At 38.9% G+C, this 21,592-nt stretch overlaps 1 protein-coding gene across 1 annotated transcript in view; it reads left to right on the forward strand.

Annotated features, from left to right (window-relative positions):
* The window catches only part of LOC105006816 (protein NLRC3-like), a 925,414-nt gene that overhangs the window by 255,207 nt on the left and 648,615 nt on the right, over positions 1-21,592 (forward strand). The window contains exons 6-7 of the mRNA XM_034295272.1: positions 1,476-1,592; positions 4,960-5,044. Coding sequence (XP_034151163.1) covers positions 1,476-1,592; positions 4,960-5,044 — 202 coding nt within the window. The remainder of the gene's footprint in view (positions 1-1,475; positions 1,593-4,959; positions 5,045-21,592) is intronic.

A 21,592-nucleotide genomic window follows, 5' to 3' on the forward strand; every position in this document is an offset into this window, starting at 1 on the left:
GTGCTGCTATGCTTTTTATCAACCAAAGATAAAGAAAGGTGAGTAACTTTAAGACCTGATGGTCATTTACATTTGCCAGTCTTTCGGACAGATTTGCCATCCTGGGAAAACTATGATCTTCATTTTAGCTGCACTGCATTACAGGTCACACTTTGTTAGCTAGCGGTTAGCTGACGTTTGCTAGCTAGCTACAGTTACACATAAACCAGCTTTTGCAGCTCTTTGAATTCGAGTCAAAAAGAGAAGCTTGCAATGCAATGTATTTAGTGTTCCTTACCTGGCTGGCAAAGTGACTGTTCATGTCAACCGTCTGATCGCCACTCAATGCATGTAGCTAACGTGGGGTTAATCCAGTCAGTTTGTTTTGGTAGGGTTCATGCACAATAGCTCAATTGGCAGATCTAGCAGCGATCCGATGGCGCAAACTAAAACAGTATTACTACTTTTGTTGAGAAAAAAGTTCAACGTAATCTTTAAAAAACCTACCTTTTCACTGATCGCATTTGTCCATTACTAAATGCAAGAATCGGAATTTATAATTTTTTGAGAGCTTCTGAATAATTACGTAAAACAATTTACACACCACCTATTGCGTATGTTTTATTGATACAACAAGTGAAGCGTTTCAGTATCTTCCTCGCCGCAATCTTTAGAAATAGGACAGCATTTTTAAGATTAGTTCATAATTATTCAATATAAATTTTTAACAGTTACTACCGGTAGAAGTTTGTTAATATAATTTAAATAAAAAAATAGATGCATAACTAGTAAGCAGCATGGTGTTTTTGGGAAGCTGCAGATTAAATGTATTGTGACGTCACAATCAAATTCTGGAACTCTGAGTGAGTGCTGAACTCACACGCAAAAAAACTCACTCTGGGGGGCCGTTAAGGCATATTTGAAACTCACGCGTGAAAAGGTTAATAAACCCACCAAAGTCTGAATAGGGTTGGTTTATTGTTACATATTTTGCATTATGGGCATTTGCTTTTCTTCATGTATGAGCAGGCCAGTTTTTTGTATTAAATAATCATTTCCAGTATTGCCAGCCAGTAAGACTTTGGAACATTAGCTACTTTAAGTTGTTGGTAACTGGTAAGTGGTGTTGGTCTCTTCTCAGCCAGTAGAGGGAGCTACTGGCTCTAGTTTCTGTTCCACGTTCTTATTTCACGTTTGGGCTATACAACTGAAAATTCTTAATCATTTATCGGGTAAAACTAAATGTATGTTATTTACATAGTTACCAATGACTGAATGTAATACTATTTCTTTTAAACCAATGACGTTAGAGGAACCAAACCAACATTATTTCTAATGAAATGAATTTCCCAACTTCAGTCTTTAATGTTTTTAATGTAAACAAGTTCTCAAGCCCCTTAGATTTACTTCAGTAAATGTCTCTCTAGTTTTAAGATAGATGTTTCCCCGTCTGGGTTCAGTAAAGATAAATAATGTTTGTCTCTGTTCTTTTGAAGGCCAAATAAGCGGAAGAGACCAGTCTCCCCTGTACCCAGCTGTGTGTCCATGAAGAGTGACAGGTCTATGAATCCTCCTTTAAAGTTCAGGGAGGAAGACTTTTCTACTGAACAAAGGTAGGAAGAAGTCATGGGTCATGGTCAGTGATTGTCAATATTGTCTCTTATTTGTTTATCTGGTTCCCCATTATCTGACGCCATGACAACAGGTAGGGTCGTGAGCTGTTCTAAGGCACGATACTAATGAACAATTATGATGATAACAATTTTGATAAATACCACCAGGTATGGTGTCTTTTTCATTAAGATGCATTAAATGAAGCTGGTACAATGGCAGTATAATGCATTATCTTACAGTTTTTCTTAAATGCTAAAACACATTTCACAAACGTTTCCTCCATGTTCCCCAATGTCTAAACACAACACCCTTTTCTAAAGCTACATAAACACAACCACACCTTCTCACTTTAAAACTCAAACTTTCAAACCAAAAGAGCAGCTCGAAGCTTTCAAAAACACTATACACATCATTACACACTACAGCATAACAATTGAAAACACAATGCTCAATTTGTGAGAAGGTTCTTTGTTTCATAACTGCCAATGCATATTTTTAGAAACTTTACAGTAATGGATCTTCTTAGATCTCTGCAGAGGATTAGGCATTTAGATTTGTGAGTTTCATATGAAGAGTATACATCTATAGTAAATTCTGCATGTACACTACTGTAACACAACTCAATGCAACAACAGAATCTATTGCACACAACAGTACTCTTGAAAACATGATCAGGGTGTGAAGTTTTTTTATTTACTTTATTCACACCACAATCACCACAATCACTGTGCGGCATCATGTCGCTGAGCTGCATCGGGCCACATCACCTCATCCACATCGCAGGCTATATTGTCTCTTGCCAGGCACCGCGTGAAAAATGCCCTGGAATGGCGAATCCATCCTTGGAAGGCCTCCACTGGGATGTCAACACAGGCCAGCTCCATTGCCCTTAGGAGTTTCTCTCTAGTGTATGGTTGTCTGTCATAAACCTTCCATCTCCACGATGAGAAGAACTCTTCTATAGGGTTCAGGAAAGGGGAGTAGGGTGGCAGAGAGACGTTTAAAAAGTGGTTACTGTTGGTGGTGAACCACTCTCTGATTTGGTTTGTTCTGTGGAAGCTTACATTGTCCCAAATGATCACATAAATGTGATGTGCGGGCCCAGGATGGTGTTGGCGGTCCAGGAGGATGTCTTTTAGCTCCTCTAGGAAGGTGAGGAGACGTTGGGTGTTGTAAGACCCAAGGACAGCATGACGGTGGACAAGCCCCTCCAAACCCATGGCCACACAAAGAGTAATATTACCCCCCCGTTGGCCAGGAACCTCAGTGATGGCTCTTTGGCCAATGATGTTACGGCCTCTTTGCCTTCGTTTCTGCAGGTTGAAGCCAGCCTCATCCAGGAAGAGGTACTCATGAGGTCTGGCCATCGTGTCCAACTGTAATATCCTCTGTGAAAATGTGAAAGTGTTCAGAACAACAGTCAATCAGGTAGCACAGTATTGTCCAGAAGTAATGTAGGCCACTGAGCAACACAGTATGTCCACTAACTGTACTGTGAACATGGATGTATACTTACTTGCACATACTCGTAACATAGGTCTTTGTGTCGCCCAGAGTTGTGCTCAAAGGGAACCCTATAGACCTGTTTCATTCGCATCTTTTGGCGCCGGAGAACTCGGTCTATTGTGGCCAAGCTGACATCATCGGCAATGACTTTGTCTCTGATCTCCCGGAGTCTGATGAGGTTGTTGTCATGAACCATATCCACAATGAGGGTTTCTTGTGCCGCTGTAAATATGGCAACCCTCCCACCTCTATGTGGCATTCTTTCAACTCTAAAGAAACATGTGTTGTCTATTGACATGTTTTACAATACAGTAACAACTGATTTGAAACCAATAGACTACTTTCACTGGCTTGTAAAATTGTATTGTGACAAAGAAAGCAATATGGTACAATACCTGTTGTGTTGTCTGAATGCCCTGATAATGGTGGCCACGGTGAACCTACTCAGGTTTGGACCGACTCTTAGTCCTGTTTCAGCCATTGTCATGCCATGGACAATGACATGGTCAATGACTGTTGCTCGCATCTCGTCCGTAATCATGGTGCAAGGTTGTCTTGCTCTCTCTCCTGGACCTTCTCCTCTCCCTTGTTGGCCTCCTCCTCTCCCTTGTTGGCCTGCTCCTCTTCCTCCTCTGATTTGAACTCATCTTCCTCGTTGGCCTGCTCCTCTTCTTCCATGGCCAGCTCTTCTCCCTCCTCTGACTCGAATTCCTCTTCCCCTGACTCTGCCTTCATCCATTGTGTTTGTTTGGAATCTTCAGCAAACTGTGCACTCTGAACTTGCTTTTATACATGTGGTCACAGCATTAGCAACAAGTGTCTTACATTTTGAGTCGCTGTGTGTAAGGAATGACGTCAGGTGTGTTCATTGTGTTCAAATATTGCTGACTGTGGCAAGCATTTTGCATCACATGAGCTTTCATTTGAGAATATGAGCAGAGTTATTTTGCAACTTGTGTTTTAGCAAGGAAAAGTGTGTTAAGATTTATGAGAACGGAGGATTGTGTTTTGTGAGTTGTGTCTTCATGTGAAATGTGTTTATGATATTGGAAAATGATGGCTAGATTTAGTAAATGTGTTTAGACAACTGGTCATTTGGTTTAGAGGATTAGCTTTTGTGTTTTAGCATTTGAGAAAAACTGTAAAAAACCCACCAAAGTCTGAATAGGGTTGGATTATTGTTACATATTTTGCATTATGGGCATTTGCTTTTCTTCATGTATAAGCAGGCCTGTTTTTTGTATTAAATAATCATTCCCAGTGTTGCCAACCAGTAAGACTTTAGAACATGAGCTGCTTTAATTTGTTTGTAACTGGTAAGTGGTGTTGGTCTCTTCTCAGCCAGCAGAGGGAGCTACTGGCTCTAGTGGCTGTTCCACGTTCTTATTTCACGTTTAGGCTATACAACTGAAAATTCATAATCATTTCTAGGGTATGACTAAATTAATGTTATTTACATAGTAACCATTGACTGAATGTAATACTATTTCTTTTAAACCAATGAAGTTAGAGGGACCAAACCAACATTATTTCTAATGGTGTTTCCCCGTCTGGGTTCAGTAAAGATAAATAATGTTTGTCTCTGTCAACAAAGGTTTTGTTTATTGTTAGATATTCATGGCATTTGCATTGTGGGCATTTGCTTTTCTTCAAGTACAAGCAGGCCTGTTTTTTGTATTAATTATTATTCTTGGTGTTGACAACCAATATGTCTGAAGAACATAAGCTGCTTTTGATTCTTATTTGCTCAGTGATGTTGGTCTTGTCAAAGCCAGCAGAGGGAGACACTGGGTCAATTGGCTGCTTTACGTGTTATTTCACACAGTAAATTGTAGATCTTCTGTCGTATTTTGTCCACAGAGACCAACAGGAGAGATCAGAGTCTGAGATTCTCAGTGGTCAATCTGTCCAGAGTCATCAAACAGACCTGTCCTCCAGATACAGTGTATGTGGTCCTGTTATATATACTTGTTACTGTTAACCACAACTAAAGATCACCTGTGAGTCATTCATGAATTTGTTAATATTGTTCTGATATTTCATTAACTTTGATTCAGTCTGATGAGAAGGAGAGCAGTGCCAAAGACGGGAAGAACATGAACCAGAGGGAGCTTGCTGACACACTGGAGAAAAGTAAGAGAATTCTCCAAAATATATTGTGGTGCTCTTGAAAACAACATGTAAAAACCTTTTCTGTGTTTTATAACTTAACATAGAAGAAAGAAAGAGAAGAGACAGAGATCATACAATACTGTCAGCACCGTGCACAGACCTTCCAAAGGGCAAGTGTTGAATCTGAAAAAGTGGGCGGAGTTGTCAGCTCACACAGAAGGACGATGTTGGAGTGAGTGACATCACATCACCAAGGCAGACGGGCAATAGATAGTAAAGGGGCACTAGATAGTAAAGGGCACTAGATAGTAAAGGGTCACTAGATAGTAAAGGGTCACTAGATATTAAAGGGGCACTAGATATTAAAGGGGCACTAGATAGTAAAGGGCATTAGATAGTAAAGGGGCACTAGATATTAAAGGGGCACTAGATAGTAAAGGGGCACTAGATAGTAAAGGGGCACTAGATAGTAAAGGGGCACTAGATAGTAAAGGGGCACTAGATAGTAAAGGGCACTAGATAGTAAAGGGCACTAGATAGTAAAGGGGCACTAGATATTAAAGGGGCACTAGATAGTAAAGGGCATTAGATAGTAAAGGGGCACTAGATATTAAAGGGGCACTAGATAGTAAAGGGGCACTAGATAGTAAAGGGGCACTAGATAGTAAAGGGGCACTAGATAGTAAAGGGGCACTAGATAGTAAAGGGCACTAGATAGTAAAGGGCACTAGATAGTAAAGGGCACTAGATAGTAAAGGGCACTAGATAGTAAAGGGTCACTAGATAGTAAAGGGGCACTAGATAGTAAAGGGCACTAGATAGTAAAGGGGCACTAGATAGTAAAGGGGCACTAGATAGTAAAGGGGCACTAGATAGTAAAGGGCATTAGATAGTAAAGGGGCACTAGATATTAAAGGGGCACTAGATAGTAAATGGCATTAGATAGTAAAGGGTCACTAGATAGTAAAGGGGCACTAGATAGTAAAGGGCACTAGATAGTAAAGGGGCACTAGATAGTAAAGGGGCACTAGATAGTAAAGGGCACTAGATAGTAAAGGGCACTAGATAGTAAAGGGGCACTAGATAGTAAAGGGGCATTAGATAGTAAAGGGGCACTAGATAGTAAAGGGGCACTAGATAGTAAAGGGGCACTAGATATTAAAGGGCATTAGATAGTAAAGGGGCACTAGATAGTAAAGGGCCACTAGATAGTAAAGGGCCACTAGATAGTAAAGGGCCACTAGATAGTAAAGGGTCTTGTGCTCTGCACTGGTTGAGACTTACCTGTGCACATGCCTGAATACTGTCATTCTTTAAAGGAACATTCATATTCTCTGTGTTATTTATTAATTAATACAATACTGTAGGCATTTAAAGAGACATAGTTAATATCATCTGTGATATTTATTCATTAAGATGAGCTTGCTATGATTTTCCAACATGATCTCAAATCTAATCTGATGAAGAGGTTTCTGTATTTGAGGGTATCACTAAACAAGGGAACCCAACAATCAATAAGATCTACACAGAGCTCTACATCACAGAGGGTGGAAAGGGAGATGTCAGTAATGAACATGAGGTAAAAGAGATTGAGAACCAAGAACCAGGAAACAAGCAAGATCAGAGACGGCAATCAAATGTAATGACATCTTCACACCCATATTTAGACAAGACAAACCTATCAGAAATGTTCTGAAAATGGTCTCACTGCAATTGGAAAAACAGTATCTGTGCAGAAGTTCAGGACTGGGCTGAAGGAAAAACCAATCCGGATGTCCAATTTGTATTTTCCATGCCTTTTAGGGAGCTGAATTTGATGAAAGGGGAAGAACTCAGTTTAATTCAACTCCTCAGTCATTTTTCAATTGAGACAAATTTGAAGCAAGAATCTCCAACTACAACAACTATAAAGTTCTGTTTATATTTGATGGTCTGGATGAGTGCTGACTGACCCTTAACTTTAAGAAACATTCAATAATTAAAGTTAAAAATGAATTTGACAGATTGCATTATTCTTTTTTAAAAAAATGTCTATAGATATTGTGATAATCTCGTTAACGTGAATTATTTTGGGCACGATAATAGTGGATATCTGATATGACAGCCCTAATGCCTACGCCCATTGGCGTTTGAGTTTGTAAATTAAATAAAACTGCCATGACTTTTCCTAAATAGGTGTATATTACATTGTTTCCGTTGTCAGAATTCTAAACTCACAAACTCAAAACTATTTAGAGACTATTTACCTGTTTTTTTAATCCTGTTTTCCAACTTAATCCGCCCAAAGCACACGCCTCTTGGCGTTACCGGAGCAGGCGTAATCACCCCTCCCTGAATGAATGATGTCAATGGATGTATGGGCGATACTCCCAGATAAAAAAAAGTCTTGATTGAATTTAAATGACCGTACAAAATAAAAACAAATGATAGCCTCAACAATGTATCATGTTATTATTTTTCAATAGAAGAGAAACAAATATCAAACATCCAATCATATGTCAATGAATTTGTGTTGATTATTTAACCAAAGATTCAGATTCTTATGTAATTAATCAAATGTATATACATACTATAGTGAAATACAAACAATAGTCTTGACTATTCAACAAATAAATTTTTATTGGATCATAATACAAATTATATCTTGATAATTCAACAATGTATTAGGCTACTCATGCCTTTTTTATTTGGAGAGTAACAAAATATCAAACATGGCCTAATATCTGTATGAATTTGGCTGATTATTTTACAGAAGATTCTACTTCATATATAATTCATCAGTTGTATTAGACTGAATATTTATTTGCAACGATATTTCAGAAAACCTACTTCATATTTGACCTATTTAAATCGCCAACAACTATAAAAGCTGCTTCAAGGTGAGCAGTCCATTTATTACTCTGTATAGGTCCTCCAGTGCGTGCGTTTTATCCACCTGCGGGGTATATAGACTGCAGTGATTATAGTGGACCTGAATTCCAGCAGAAGGTAGAAGGGCTGTACCTTTATAGTCAGTAGCTCCAGGTCTGGTGAACAGTGTGTTGAAAGCACTGCAACATCCGTTCCCAATCAAGAGTTCTAGAGCCGTGTGCCTGAAATGGGTCTACAAAAAGTTCTGTCCTGCCAGTAGATATAAAAAACAGCAGGGTTGACTCAGGCACTGTAGAATCCAACCAGGTCTTTACAAATGCTAGCATACAACAGTTCGCAATGTCCCACTGAAAGTTAATGCATGCGTGTAGTTTGTCAAATTTTTTGTCCAGTAAAGAAGTCAGTGCAAAAACTAAGAGAAAAATAAATAAACAACAGGATGAATAAACAAGTAATCTGCAGTGTAACCCCCAAATGGTGAAGTGGATGTAAGTAATTAAGCAAAAGTAAGATGTTGGAAAACAAACAATATAAAAAGGCAATATGAAACTAGCAGTACATTTCCTGAAGAAAATGTGGTGTGCTTGCTAGCTACCCTACTCCTTCAATTTGCCTCTATTGCAAATTCAGAATGCCATTAAGAATTGCGACTTATACCCGCACAACTACCTATCCGACTTGTACATACATTATACTTGTACATTTCCTGTAAGTTTGTATATTTTCCACTGCACATTCAGAATAGCATTTTCATTAATTGCACATCCATACATTCCACTTGTACGTACATATACTTAATACGTTTTCTCCCCTCCTCTATATGCACTAATGGTTAGATGCAAACCGCATTTTGTTGTACTGTACTTGTACTGTTCAATGACAAAGTTGAATCTAATCTAATAGCTGTTTAAAAAAGTATTTATGGTTCAAAATAGTGTTTACCTATCGAAAGGTCTGTATTTTTTTAAGCTTCAAGAGATTTGAAGTGTGGATTGCTTAACTGGTGAAAAAAAGTTGGTTTCCGGTCTGTAGTTGGAAAATGACTCAAAATATACAGCCTAGTAGTTAATTAACACTATTAGGTCATTAGCATACTAAGATCATCAAACGTTTCATCATATGAACTGGATATAGCCTAAACATGTACAACAAAGTCGGTCTCGTGTCTGTAGCTGGACTGGGACCAAAAATCTCCTCTGTCATTTTGGCCCAGACCGGCCCACCACAATCAGTCAGACATTACCCACCAGTACACCATCCACACAGTCCCCTTAAATATACGTACCTACTGTATCATTCCCCCACACCACTACAAAGCTGAGTAGTAAGTGTCGTGGACAAGTGGACCAGTGTACTCACTTGTCTTAACTGACTCCCTGGTGATCAGAGATGGCAGTGCAGTGGGGCCTACACAATCTACATACTCAAGTAGAATTGTCAAAGTAAAGGCTCTGCTAGAAGTCAAAGTATAATTTCAATGTTTTAATAAAATGTTATTATGTATAAAGTATAGAAGTCATAATGATGCAGGTGAACTCCACACCAATGGACAGCAAAGATCACCTCAAACAAGGAGACCTTTAACAGAGTGAGAGGGGGAGACAGAGAGAAAGGTGAGACAGAGACATGATAACTGGGAGTGGAAGAAGACAGGTGGACAGCCATCAGTTGGTGTGCCATGAAGCATAAGAGTGGACAGTACATCACACTGTCCAGGTGAACAAGTGACAGATAGTCAGAATGAAATACCTAATATAGACCTAACAGTACAAATCAGCCGGTAGCTTTATGATCCCGTTTCTAAACATTCTAATCTGCTATGAGCAGGACTTTACCAGAGATGTCAGTGACCTCTTCCTCTGCAGACACCAGTAAGCATCAACACCTTCCTCTCCATCCTTCTCCACCTACATATACACAATATATTACAACATACTGTAATTAGTAGCATTGTTTCATAAATCCATGACACATAAAACAAAGGATTTACAGAACAATCTTTCACATGTTGTTTGTTTCTAGATAGTCTTGTCTATTACATGGACACAAGCATCCGTGAAAGTGATACAGTAGTGGACAAAACATAATATGACATCTTATAGGCACAATTTGGATTTAGTAATGAATAAACTATCCAAGCACGGTACCAGAGCCATACTGTAGAACTTAGAAATATATATGCCATGATAGAAAACCACGTCAGCCTGAAGATGACTGTAACTGTTTCCTAGTTTGTAGATTTATTTTACATTGATTGTAGATAGTTAGGTATTATCAGACTTGTAATTATTCACCGCTGAAAATGTACTTTTTAACAAAATAATAGTCTATCAAGTGACCCTATTAGAAAATCATTGTAATAAGCCATTTTACATTTTTCTTACCTCAAATGATTGACTCTTCTAAATACATCAAATCTGTGAAAGTAAGACTCCAGATCTATTCTTCTGACCTTGGTCCAAAATTGCCAAAGTAAAACAGGGATTTTGCTCCGTCACATTAGGTGCAAAATTTTAAAAAGTTCCTGACGATTATGACCTAACTATTTTAGTTCAGCTATTTTTGTATAGCAGTCATGTCAGTTTTCAGATTTAAAATATGTGATTTGACAGCAGAGATAATAAGAGAAAAAACATCGGAATTAGGATTCTGAAATTAGAAGGCTCCAGCTGGAAATGGTTAACGTTAGAATAGTTAGCCGAAGTTGCACAGCATAAGAAGACTTTGCTAGCTACAGAAACAATGCCAAATAGTTTATGCTGCTCTATTTTGCATTGACTGAGTGACCGCCAGCAGTAGTTTTACTTGTACTATGTTAGCGATGACGATTATCTTATTTAATCATCACCATCATGGGCACACACACACTACGTTTTTAAGTTATACCGGCTCCAAAACAAATGCCTGGTATGCCAGACTACCAGACAAGACCTGTTCAAAAGATACAGCCTATTAGTTAATTAACGCTATTTAGCATACGTAAAATCTATAAACTTTTTCATCATATGAACTGGGGATGGCTAAACATGTAAAACATAGTTGGTTTCGTGTCTGTAGCTCTAACATTTCAAACGATACATCCTAATAGGTAATTAACGCTATTGGTCATTAGAGGTAGCATTAAGGGCTAACTTTGTGAAGTCATAGTTCAGTGGATTTTTGACATAGCAACTAGTTTAATTTTCAGCCCTGTTCAGAAGTATGGCTGGCAAGTAAATCCGATATATGGTTCAGGAGAAAAAAAAATTATCCTACTGGAGAACCCCTAATAAACAACGTAAACAGTAATAAGCAAAAAACTACGTAGTGAACGCGGAGCCATTGTAAGTGAGACTTTTCTCTAATGCGCACCGGAAATGTATCCTTGACAATATCTTCAACAATTCAACAAACGTATAACACTTTGCTCTATTTCGTTAGGGTAGATATAAAATGTCAAACGTCCTATCATCTGTCTATGAATTATCGCTAAAAGTGTATATTTCGTTATGTGGGCTACTGTAAATCATTATTTTTTACAAGTTGTAAAAAATACTTCATGGTAGATTGCTGGCAAGGAATGTAAACAAGTTGTAAAAAATAAAATACATCATGATTTATACAAGAGATTCGTTTTCTTCTGCGACCTCGCTATCTGACTCATCATCTTGCATCCAAGGTGCTTATGGTGCTTGTCTTAACAAAAACTGTCCCTCTTTTTCCTTAGTATAAATCATGTCGTGCGGGATCAGTTTCTCTTTCAGTAAAATGTAGCGTCAGTAATGGTTGGTCAATCCTATATGATCTTCTAAATCTTCTGTGATCCTTTTTAAGGGAATTTGTACTGTTTTGTGGAATAGAGTTTTGAATTCAAGTGTCCTGTACCTGTCAGTGAATTCTTGAGAAAATTAGTACACTACAGTTCTTGAAAAAAAAACAGTACACTATCACAAATATGTCCATTACATTAGCTTGTTGCTTCTTGCTAGAACCCAGTCCTACCAAACTTTGTCTAAATAGATTAGACCAGCTGTTAACAGTAACAGTATCGTTAAAACCTTAACATTTCTGGTGCTTCTTTTCTGCTAGTGTAGCAAAACAACAATTCCACTCTTTTCTATAGTTGGTTTAACAACCAACAAATAACAGAAGAACACAATTTCTCATTTCCCATTACTGTTTTAATTACTCATCAGTTAAGATAGTTTGCTTACATTTGAAGTATCACTCTCAAAGAGTAGTTCATGAACAATTCTCAGTTCACCATCTAATTTACATTATGTTGTATCGGAACTACAATCAAATTCACCATTGTTTCACATAAATGATCAAATACCTTATTGAAAATCAATGTCATACCATCTTGAAGGTCAGCTAACATAACTGTTATTTAGCCTAATTTCTGTACAAGATGAAACTCTGTGTGAATTTCTCCAAACCTCCTCTTATTATCCTAGAACATCAAAGACGCTCTGTAATCCTTTAACGTGATGCAGAATTACTTTCTCAGTATCTGTCACGGGTGGGTGTAGTGGAGTGTGTAGAAAGAACTTGGAGCCAAACGCAGGGAGGTCGATAACGAAGCTGTATTCTAGTACATGAAACACAAGGCACGCTATAACATGGCGAATCAAAAACGCTCAAACGAACGTGCCTCTCTCCACAATAGAAAGACATAGAACAATACCACACAAAGACACCCAGAAACACATGAACTAATATAGGCAACCTAATGAGGGAATGGACACCAGGTGTGTGCAATAACAAGACATGACAGTGCCGTGGGAGGAGGAGCGGCGTGGCTAGAAGACCGGCGACGACGCGTGCGGAATACCACGTTGGGGGGGATGGCGCGCGTCCTCCACGCGCCTCCTCGTTGTGTGCTCCCTGCACCTTTTTACCCACTTATTCCATAATGCATGAGATTAAAATGATTACTTCCAATCAAATATCAAACAAACTGAACAATAACAATCCCATAGTCACTTATTCATCCCATCAAATTAGTTATTTTTGCTTAACCATTTCAGAATGGTAAGATGTATTCTACTCAACCATAATCATATCAGATTTTGTATAAAACAAACTTTTCACAAAACCCATTTAGACAACCACTGTGAACGGACACTTAAGGGATGTTGATTTTAACAGATGCCAATTTTCTGCTATAACTATGGAAACAGAAAAACAAAATTCTTCATGTAACTCTTTAAATACCTAGTTAATTCGCTTTGAACTCTAAGTTCAACTCTTTTTCATTATAGACAATCATTTCATACAGTCCCCCTCCTGCTTTCACAACAGAGTCAACAGAGAATGACTCCAAGCGTGAAAGCAAAACCATTACAGGACGGACATGAAAAAGAAAATTGACACTTGGGAGAAATCTAACAATCATTCCGTAAAAAGTTGCAAACTGAAAATCGAACAAAAACAAATGTGAAAATGATAAAAAACATTTTAAAAGCAGGCTATGACTATATTGGCTGCGAATCCAGTCATTATGGAAAACAGCGTGTTATCTTAATACTAAAGACCTTCGCCATTCTACTCCATACACGGAGAGATAAAACACTATTTTAACCCCTCATTACGAAACCACGAGACCATATTTTACAAAATTAGAGAAGCATCATTATACCAATTTCCAATATATCGCTTTAATTAAATTTAGGCCATTATTTTCTTATACAATCCTAAGTTAGCAGGCGAACACCTCCACGTGTGCCAGCCATCAGCACAACACCAGGAGGCAAATTTCAATTTCGCAGATTCGGCACTAAGGCAAAAGCCAAAAAAATGGGCCTTGCCAAAGAACCACATTAACGACGCAATGAATGCGTTCACCCCAGTGTACATTCAACAAAGCAAAACCTGGCTAAGGCAACACTTCCAGGCTAACAACAATCTCGAACAAATACACAAATATTCCACCAAGGAACACCCAATGAAGCCAATCGGATCCCTCGTGCACAGGGAATACCAAAATGGACAAATGCATTTCAATCAATCAATCAAATGTATTTATAAAGCCCTTTTTACAACAGCAGTTGTCACAAAGTGCTTTACAGAGACACCCAGCATTTACAAGGTCGACCATAGCCAGACATATTCACAATTCAATATCCAAAAACCATTATATACAGGAGCACCCACTACTCCATCTCGCAGTCCAACTGCCGCAGTCCAACTGCCTAAAATCCTGCACTAATCACAATGCAATAGGTTAGCTGCATGGGAATGGTTGCCAGGACATGGAACAAAACAACATTTTTCTAACTACAGGCACTTTAACTAAAAAACACTTCTAGTTACCATACTTTCTCAAATCCATTCATCAACTTCCACAAAACCATCACAACTGACATACTAAACCCACCCACATAGTTTACTAAAGCATATGAAAGCTGTAACTCCTGTATCCTCCAAATATGTTAGAGAAAAACCAGGATTGTATTAAGGAATGATCTCACCAGTTGATGCTCCCTGGCCTGTCTCCTCTGACCTGAGCGAAAAGGACTACAACACAGATCAATAAACCCCACACAAACTTTCCCAAAGCTTCCATCAGTCAACACGTTCTACATACCGTAGCCTACGCTTTCCAAACAACTTTACATTATACCTTCTGTAACTTCCATACGATACCTCTGCCATATTCCTCCAATCAGCCTGTCAGGCCGCGCATCCGTCCCCAAACGAAAACGCCAGTCACCGGAAAACCTATTAACACTCAAAGAAAACATTTGTTCACATGTCCAAACACCATAAACATTAACTTTGATGCCAAAGACGTACCACAATGCTTACCCAACATAAAACGCAGCAAAAAAAAAACACACTGCTTGAGCTTGCTCGCTCCCAATTCAACAAACCAATCTTATTTATGCAATTAGTTATTTACAGTCAAAATCATCACTGCTGGAGTCATTTTCCGCAAACTCCCGATTTCAACACTGTCTTATTTAGCCTATACAAAGTTTATCACAAACCACACACTGTGTGAGTCGCTGCCACAGACTCAAATTATCAACACATTTCTATTTCAAAATATTTACAGTAGGCCTCTGTACATTTCCTAAGTGTTTGTTCATACAATTCGACTATACCAATTTTCAAATTGATTCCTATTTTTCAGTATGGTCATGAGGAAACACTGAAGGGCCTTCCCATGGCACTTTACGCCTGTCGTCACTCAACGTCAGCTTTACCAGGTCCTTACCTTCACAGCTGTTAAGCTGGCTTTAAAAAGTCTTAATTTATCTCTGTGCCTAACAGAGTCTATTACTCTGTTGCCGCCTCGCTGTCTTTTATTTAAAATTTTCCAGAGTCTAACTCGGCCGACCCAATCCGGACTTTTAATTTAATTTAACAGGCGTAACAAGGTCTCTTTTTCAAGAACTCATACATCTAAAATGTATACATGTACCCTGGTCGGCTCTCATAAACTTCTAATGTGAACTATAATATACCATGGACCATTTTTCAGGTTTGTTAAGCTTTACCCATTTTCAGTTACAGATCAACAGATTCTTGCATACAGGTGTGAAATCTTTGCATATTATATATTATATATCTAATGTATTATCTTCTGGCTCCAGAATAACCTAAAGACTGGAAAATTCGCTATTTTTTCAGTTAATTAACTCAATATGCACATATTTTTTACATATATCTTGGAGATGCTCTTACCCAGTGGCATTTAAAGTAAAACACATGCATTCTTGTTTATATGTCCATATAGCGACTGGAGACTCAGAAATCTGCAAACAGCGAGCTCTTTCAGCAGTGACCTTCCGTGAATTACCCTCCTCATGGACAATTGTCTAGTCAGCAGTCTTCCCCATGATTGTGGTAGTGTGTAGTGAGACTGACTGACATAGCCAGACTCAGGGAGTTAATTAGCTGATTAGAGCTCTTCTCAGGTCTTCAATTATAAATTTTTTATTCTAATATTTTGAGATACTGGAGTTTTGATTTCCATGAGCTTTAAGCCGTAATCCTCAAGAATGAAACAAAAAAATCTTTAAACGTTTCACCTTGTGTAATAAATCTAGAATATATGAAGGTGTCACTTTTATATTTGAATTCCAAAAAAATCTAAAAACTTTTCCACGATATTCAAATTTATGTAGCATATCTGTATTGCCAATCATGTGAAATCCATAGCTTAGGGTCTAATTAATCTTTTAATTGACTGATTTCCTTTTATGAACTGTACTATTGCTCATAGTATTTAGTATACTATGAGCAATGTAAGGAAAATAAATAAATGTGAGGAAAACAAAGTCATAGGTGTGCCCACGGAGAAAGCCAAATATTCAGGGACTTTAGATTGTTTCACCTGTGTTTTGTGTCACTGTTTTGATGAGTAAAAAATTGCCAAAACCGAACAGAACCGAATCACACACAATTCACAGACATTGCTTTTGACTTATCGTTTTCAACGTAGTTTTCAATTGGATATTACTTTTATCAATTACTTTTACAGATTTTAATAGACTAACGAGTTGATGGCTGTTGACTCTTATGCCTAATATTTCCTACATAACCCTATGCCAAGTTTGATGTAACAGGTTTGGCTTACCTAGTTTTTGGGCCCAACATAAGAGTCAGCAGCGGCCTCAACTTTTCAGTCCTTCCGATTCTTCTTTCAGAGATCACGTCGGGGTCACCAAATTGTAGAGAATTTACGTGTATCAAAATCTCTGAAGAAGGAGAGGCTCTGCCCCCTTGGGGTCATTTTCGGTTACAGATCAACAGATTCTTGCATACAGGTGTGAAAGTTTACAGGAATTAACATTCTATTGTCCTAACCTAGACTAGAACATCAGGGGGTTGGAGACAGAAGGTCTCTTCCTGCTGTATAGGAGGCGGTTTCTTTTGTATGTTAATTGTTGGGTTTTAATCCTATCTCTCTCAATAAGACAGGTGAAAAGTCAGAGTGAGTGTGAGTGAGTGTGAGACAAAAGGCTGTCTTGACCTATTCTTCCCAGAGACAAGGTGTGAGAATTAAAACAGTATGATGGAGTTTTGAACCTTTATAGTTATTGAATTCAATCATATTTTACTAACCTGGCTGCAGCATACAATTGAATAAAACAGAAACATAGAAATACATGGTTATTAAATCAGCATTATTTAAACTTTATTTATCTCAACACAGTAGACAAACTGATACTGTGGCTGTCTGATGATGCTGTGGAGGAGAATGTATGTGCTAATAGGGATGATTGATATGCTAATGAGGCCAAACGGTGTTTGCTCTTGTGGATACTGGGGGTCTGAAAGGTCTTAGCGGTTCTAGTGTTAAACAGATTTGCTTACAGTTTGAGGGTTTGAGAGAACAGCACATACCTCTGCACAGTCCTAGAAACCCACCTAGTCTCTCTCTTCCACAAACTGCCCCTGGTGATCTATGTTCATCACCGGCTGACATAAATGATAGAGATCGACACCCTCTGTAAAACAACTGCAACTGGTTGACTGGTGGATCTAAGACAGGGCTGGATGGAGGACAGGGGGGCTTGTCACCAGGGGTACCAGGTCTTTTTGACTGGTGGATCTAAGACAGGGCTGGGTGGAGGACAGGGGGGCTTGTCACCAGGGGTACCAGGTCTTTTTAACTGGTGGATCTAAGACAGGGCTTGGTGGAGGACAGGGGGGCTTGTCACCAGGGGTACCAGGTCTTTTTGACTGGTGGATCTAAGGCAGGGCTGGATGGAGGACAGGGGGGCTTGTCACCAGGGGTACCAGGTCTTTTTGACTGGTGGATCTAAGACAGGGCTGGATGGAGGACAGGGGGGCTTGTCACCAGGGGTACCAGGTCTTTTTGACTGGTGGATCTAAGACAGGGCTGGATGGAGGACAGGGGGGCTTGTCACCAGGGGTGCTGATCACTTATGTACGGCTGTTTGAACTGGAGTCACGTTGGTCTCATTGGAGAATCTACTTGACACCGACCCGTCTCCTTCACAGGCCTTCCTGAATTCTTCTACCCTGTTCCTTCTCAATGTTCTCCCAGCTCGGGCCTTTTATCATTCTACCCTTAACTTTTGTATCAGTCCATGAGACACACAAAGCAAATGGAGGAAAGGTGTATCAGTACTAATTTGATCCATACCGTAGTTATCGAACATGAAACATGAAGTGAGAGATCCCAGAAAGACTCATTTTAGAGGAAGTTGTCTCTCTAATGAGTTTCTCCAGACAGACACACATTAACCCACCTAAGATATTGTCTATTATATAAAATACTTTTATATGCCAGATAGTGTTTTAACACTCAAAGGTTGTCATTGAGTCTAAGTTTATTTGAGAAATGTATCTTACTATTTTCATTCTCAACTTTTTCTTATAGGTCAAACTCTTCTGAGGTTCCAAAAAGAAATGAAGACTAAACTGAAGAAGAGGAATGAAATCCTGTGTGAAGGAATTGGACAGCATGTAAACCAAACTCTATTAAAGGACATCTACACAGAGCTCTACATCACAGAGGGTGGAAGTAAAGGAGTTAATGAAGAACATGAAGTCAGACAGATCGAGATGACGTCCAAGAGACAAACCAGACCAGAGACACCAATCACTTGCAATTACATCTTCAAGCCAATAAATCAACATCAGAAGCACAATTGGAGCCCGGCTCTGTTGATCAGAAAACCAACTTCTACATCATTGAACCATGAAGACATGTTCTCAGACAGGACTAGCTCATCACAAGAGCATGAGTCAGAATCACCTCTGGTAGATTTACATGGTCACCACAAACATTTGAAAAGGAAAGGTTTGAGAAACCTGACTAAAGGAATCGCTGGCATCGGAAAAACAGTTTGTGTGCAGAAGGTCATCCTTGACTGGGCAGAGGGAAAAGTGAATCAGGACATTCATTTTATATTTCCTCTTCCGTTTCGTGATTTAAACATGAAAAAGGACCAATGTAGTCTAATGCAACTTCTTACCCACTACTTCCCAGAGCTAAAAGAGATTAATAGTATTGAAGATGGTTTAACCAAAACCGTTTTTATTTTTGATGGTCTGGATGAGTGTCGACTTCCTCTAGACTTTAAAAACAATAAGAAGTGCTATGATGTCACAGAACCAACCTCAGTGGACGTGTTGCTGACAAACCTTATCGAGGGGAATCTGCTTCCCTCTGCTCTCCTCTGGATAACCACACGACCTGCAGCAGCCAATCGGATCCCTCCTGAGTGTTTTGACCAAGTCACAGAGATACGAGGGTTCAATGAGCCACAGAAAGAGGAGTACTTCAGGAAGAAAATCACAGACCAGAATCTGGCCAATGAAATCATCAAGCACATAAAAACATCCAGAAGCCTCCACATCATGTGTCACATACCAGTCTTCTGTTGGATATCAGCCACTGTCCTTGAGACAATGTTGAATGAAGCAAAGAAAGAAGAAATCCCCAAAACTCTGACTCAGATGTACGAACACTTCCTGCTCATCCAAACCAGTATGAAAAACAAAAAGTACAACAAATCCACAGAAACAAATCCAAAGGTACTGTCTCAGTCAGACAAAGACATGATCCTGAAGTTGTCAAAACTGGCTTTCCTACAGCTTCAGAAGGGCAACCTGATCTTCTATGAGGAGAACCTGAGAGAGTGTGGCATTGATGTCAAACAGGCGTCAGAGTACTCAGCACTGTGTACAGAGATCTTTAAAGAAGAATCTGGGTTTTACCAAGACAAGGTTTTTAGCTTTGTTCATCTGAGCATTCAGGAGTTCCTAGCAGCAATACATGCTCTAGAATCTTGTCTTAGCAAGGAGGAACATGTCTTCCCCCCCACTCAGAACCCAGATTGGCATTGTTATGAGCAAATGTTTATATCAGACAGGTTATCTGATTTACACAGGAGACCAGACAGGTTATCTGACTTGGACAGGAGACCAGACAGGTTATCTGACTTGTACAGGAGAGCAAACAGGTTATCTGACTTGTACAGGAGAGCAGTAGACCAGGCCTTGAAGAGTAAGAATGGACACCTGGACCTGTTCCTCCGCTTCCTTCTGGGTCTCTCACTGGAGTCCAATCAGAATCTCTTACAAGGCCTTCTGACACAGACAGGAATTACAACACAGAGTAATGAGAAAATAGTAAAGAGAACCGTTAAGTACCTTTCATATAAAATCAAGAAAGTATCCTCACCAGAAAGGATCATCAACTTGTTCCACTGTCTGAATGAACTTGGTGACAACTCTCTAGTTGAAGACATACAGACCTCCCTACGATCAGGGACTCTTTCAGAAACAGAACTACAACCTCACCAATGTTCAGCTCTGGCCTACCTGTTACTGATGTCAGAGGAGGTACTGGAGGAGTTTGACATGAAGACATACAACACATCACAGGAAGGTTATCAGAGGTTGCTGCCGGTAGTGAAAACCTGTAAGAGAGCAATGTAAGTACTGGTAATGATGTATACAGTATTATTATTCTGAATGCTTTGTACATCTAATTATATTATATATTATATATCTAATGTATTATCTTTTGGCTCCAGAATAACCTAAAGACTGGAAAATTCGCTATTTTTTCAGTTAATTAACTCAATATGCACATATTTCTTTGCATAGATTTTTATCTTGGAGATGCTCTTACCCAGTGGCATTTAAAGTAAAACACACGCATTCTTGTTTATATGTCCATATAGCGACTGGAGACTCAGAAATCTGCAAACAGCGAGCTCTTTCAGCAGTGACCTTCCGTGAATTACCCTCCTCGTGGAGGGTGTCAATGAGTGTCTGGACAATTGTCTAGTCAGCACTCTTCCCCATGATTGTGGTAGTGTGTAGTGAGACTGACTGACATAGCCAGACTCAGGGAGTTAATTAGCTGATTAGAGCTCTTCTCAGGTCTTCAATTATACATTTTTTATTCTAATATTTTGAGATACTGGAGTTTTGATTTCCATGAGCTTTAAGCCGTAATCCTCAAGAATGAAACAAAAAAATCTTTAAATGTTTCACTTTGTGGAATAAATCTAGAATATATGAAGGTGTCACTTTTATATTTGAATTCCAAAGAAAACTAAAAACTTTTCCACGATATTCAAATTTATGTAGCATATCTGTATTGCCAATCATGTGAAATCCATAGCTTAGGGTCTAATTAGTCTTTTAATTGACTGATTTCCTTTTATGAACTGTACTATTGCTCATAGTACTTAGTATACTATGAGCAATGTAAGGAAAATAAATAAATGTGAGGAAAACAAAGTCATAGGTGTGCCCACGGAGAAAGCCAAATATTCAGGGACTTTAGATTGTTTCACCTGTGTTTTGTGTCACTGTTTTGATGAGTAAAAAATGGCCAAAACAGAACAGAACCAAATCACACACAATTCACAGACATTGCTTTTGACTTATCGTTTTCAACGTAGTTTTCAATTGGATATTACTTTTATCAATTACTTTTACAGATTTTAATAGACTAACGAGTTGATGGCTGTTGACTCTTATGCCTAATATTTCCTACATAACCCTATGCCAAGTTTGATGTAACAGGTTT

The sequence above is a fragment of the Esox lucius genome, chromosome 11 (assembly GCF_011004845.1).
Source record: "Esox lucius isolate fEsoLuc1 chromosome 11, fEsoLuc1.pri, whole genome shotgun sequence".
NCBI classification, from domain to species: domain Eukaryota; kingdom Metazoa; phylum Chordata; class Actinopteri; order Esociformes; family Esocidae; genus Esox; species Esox lucius.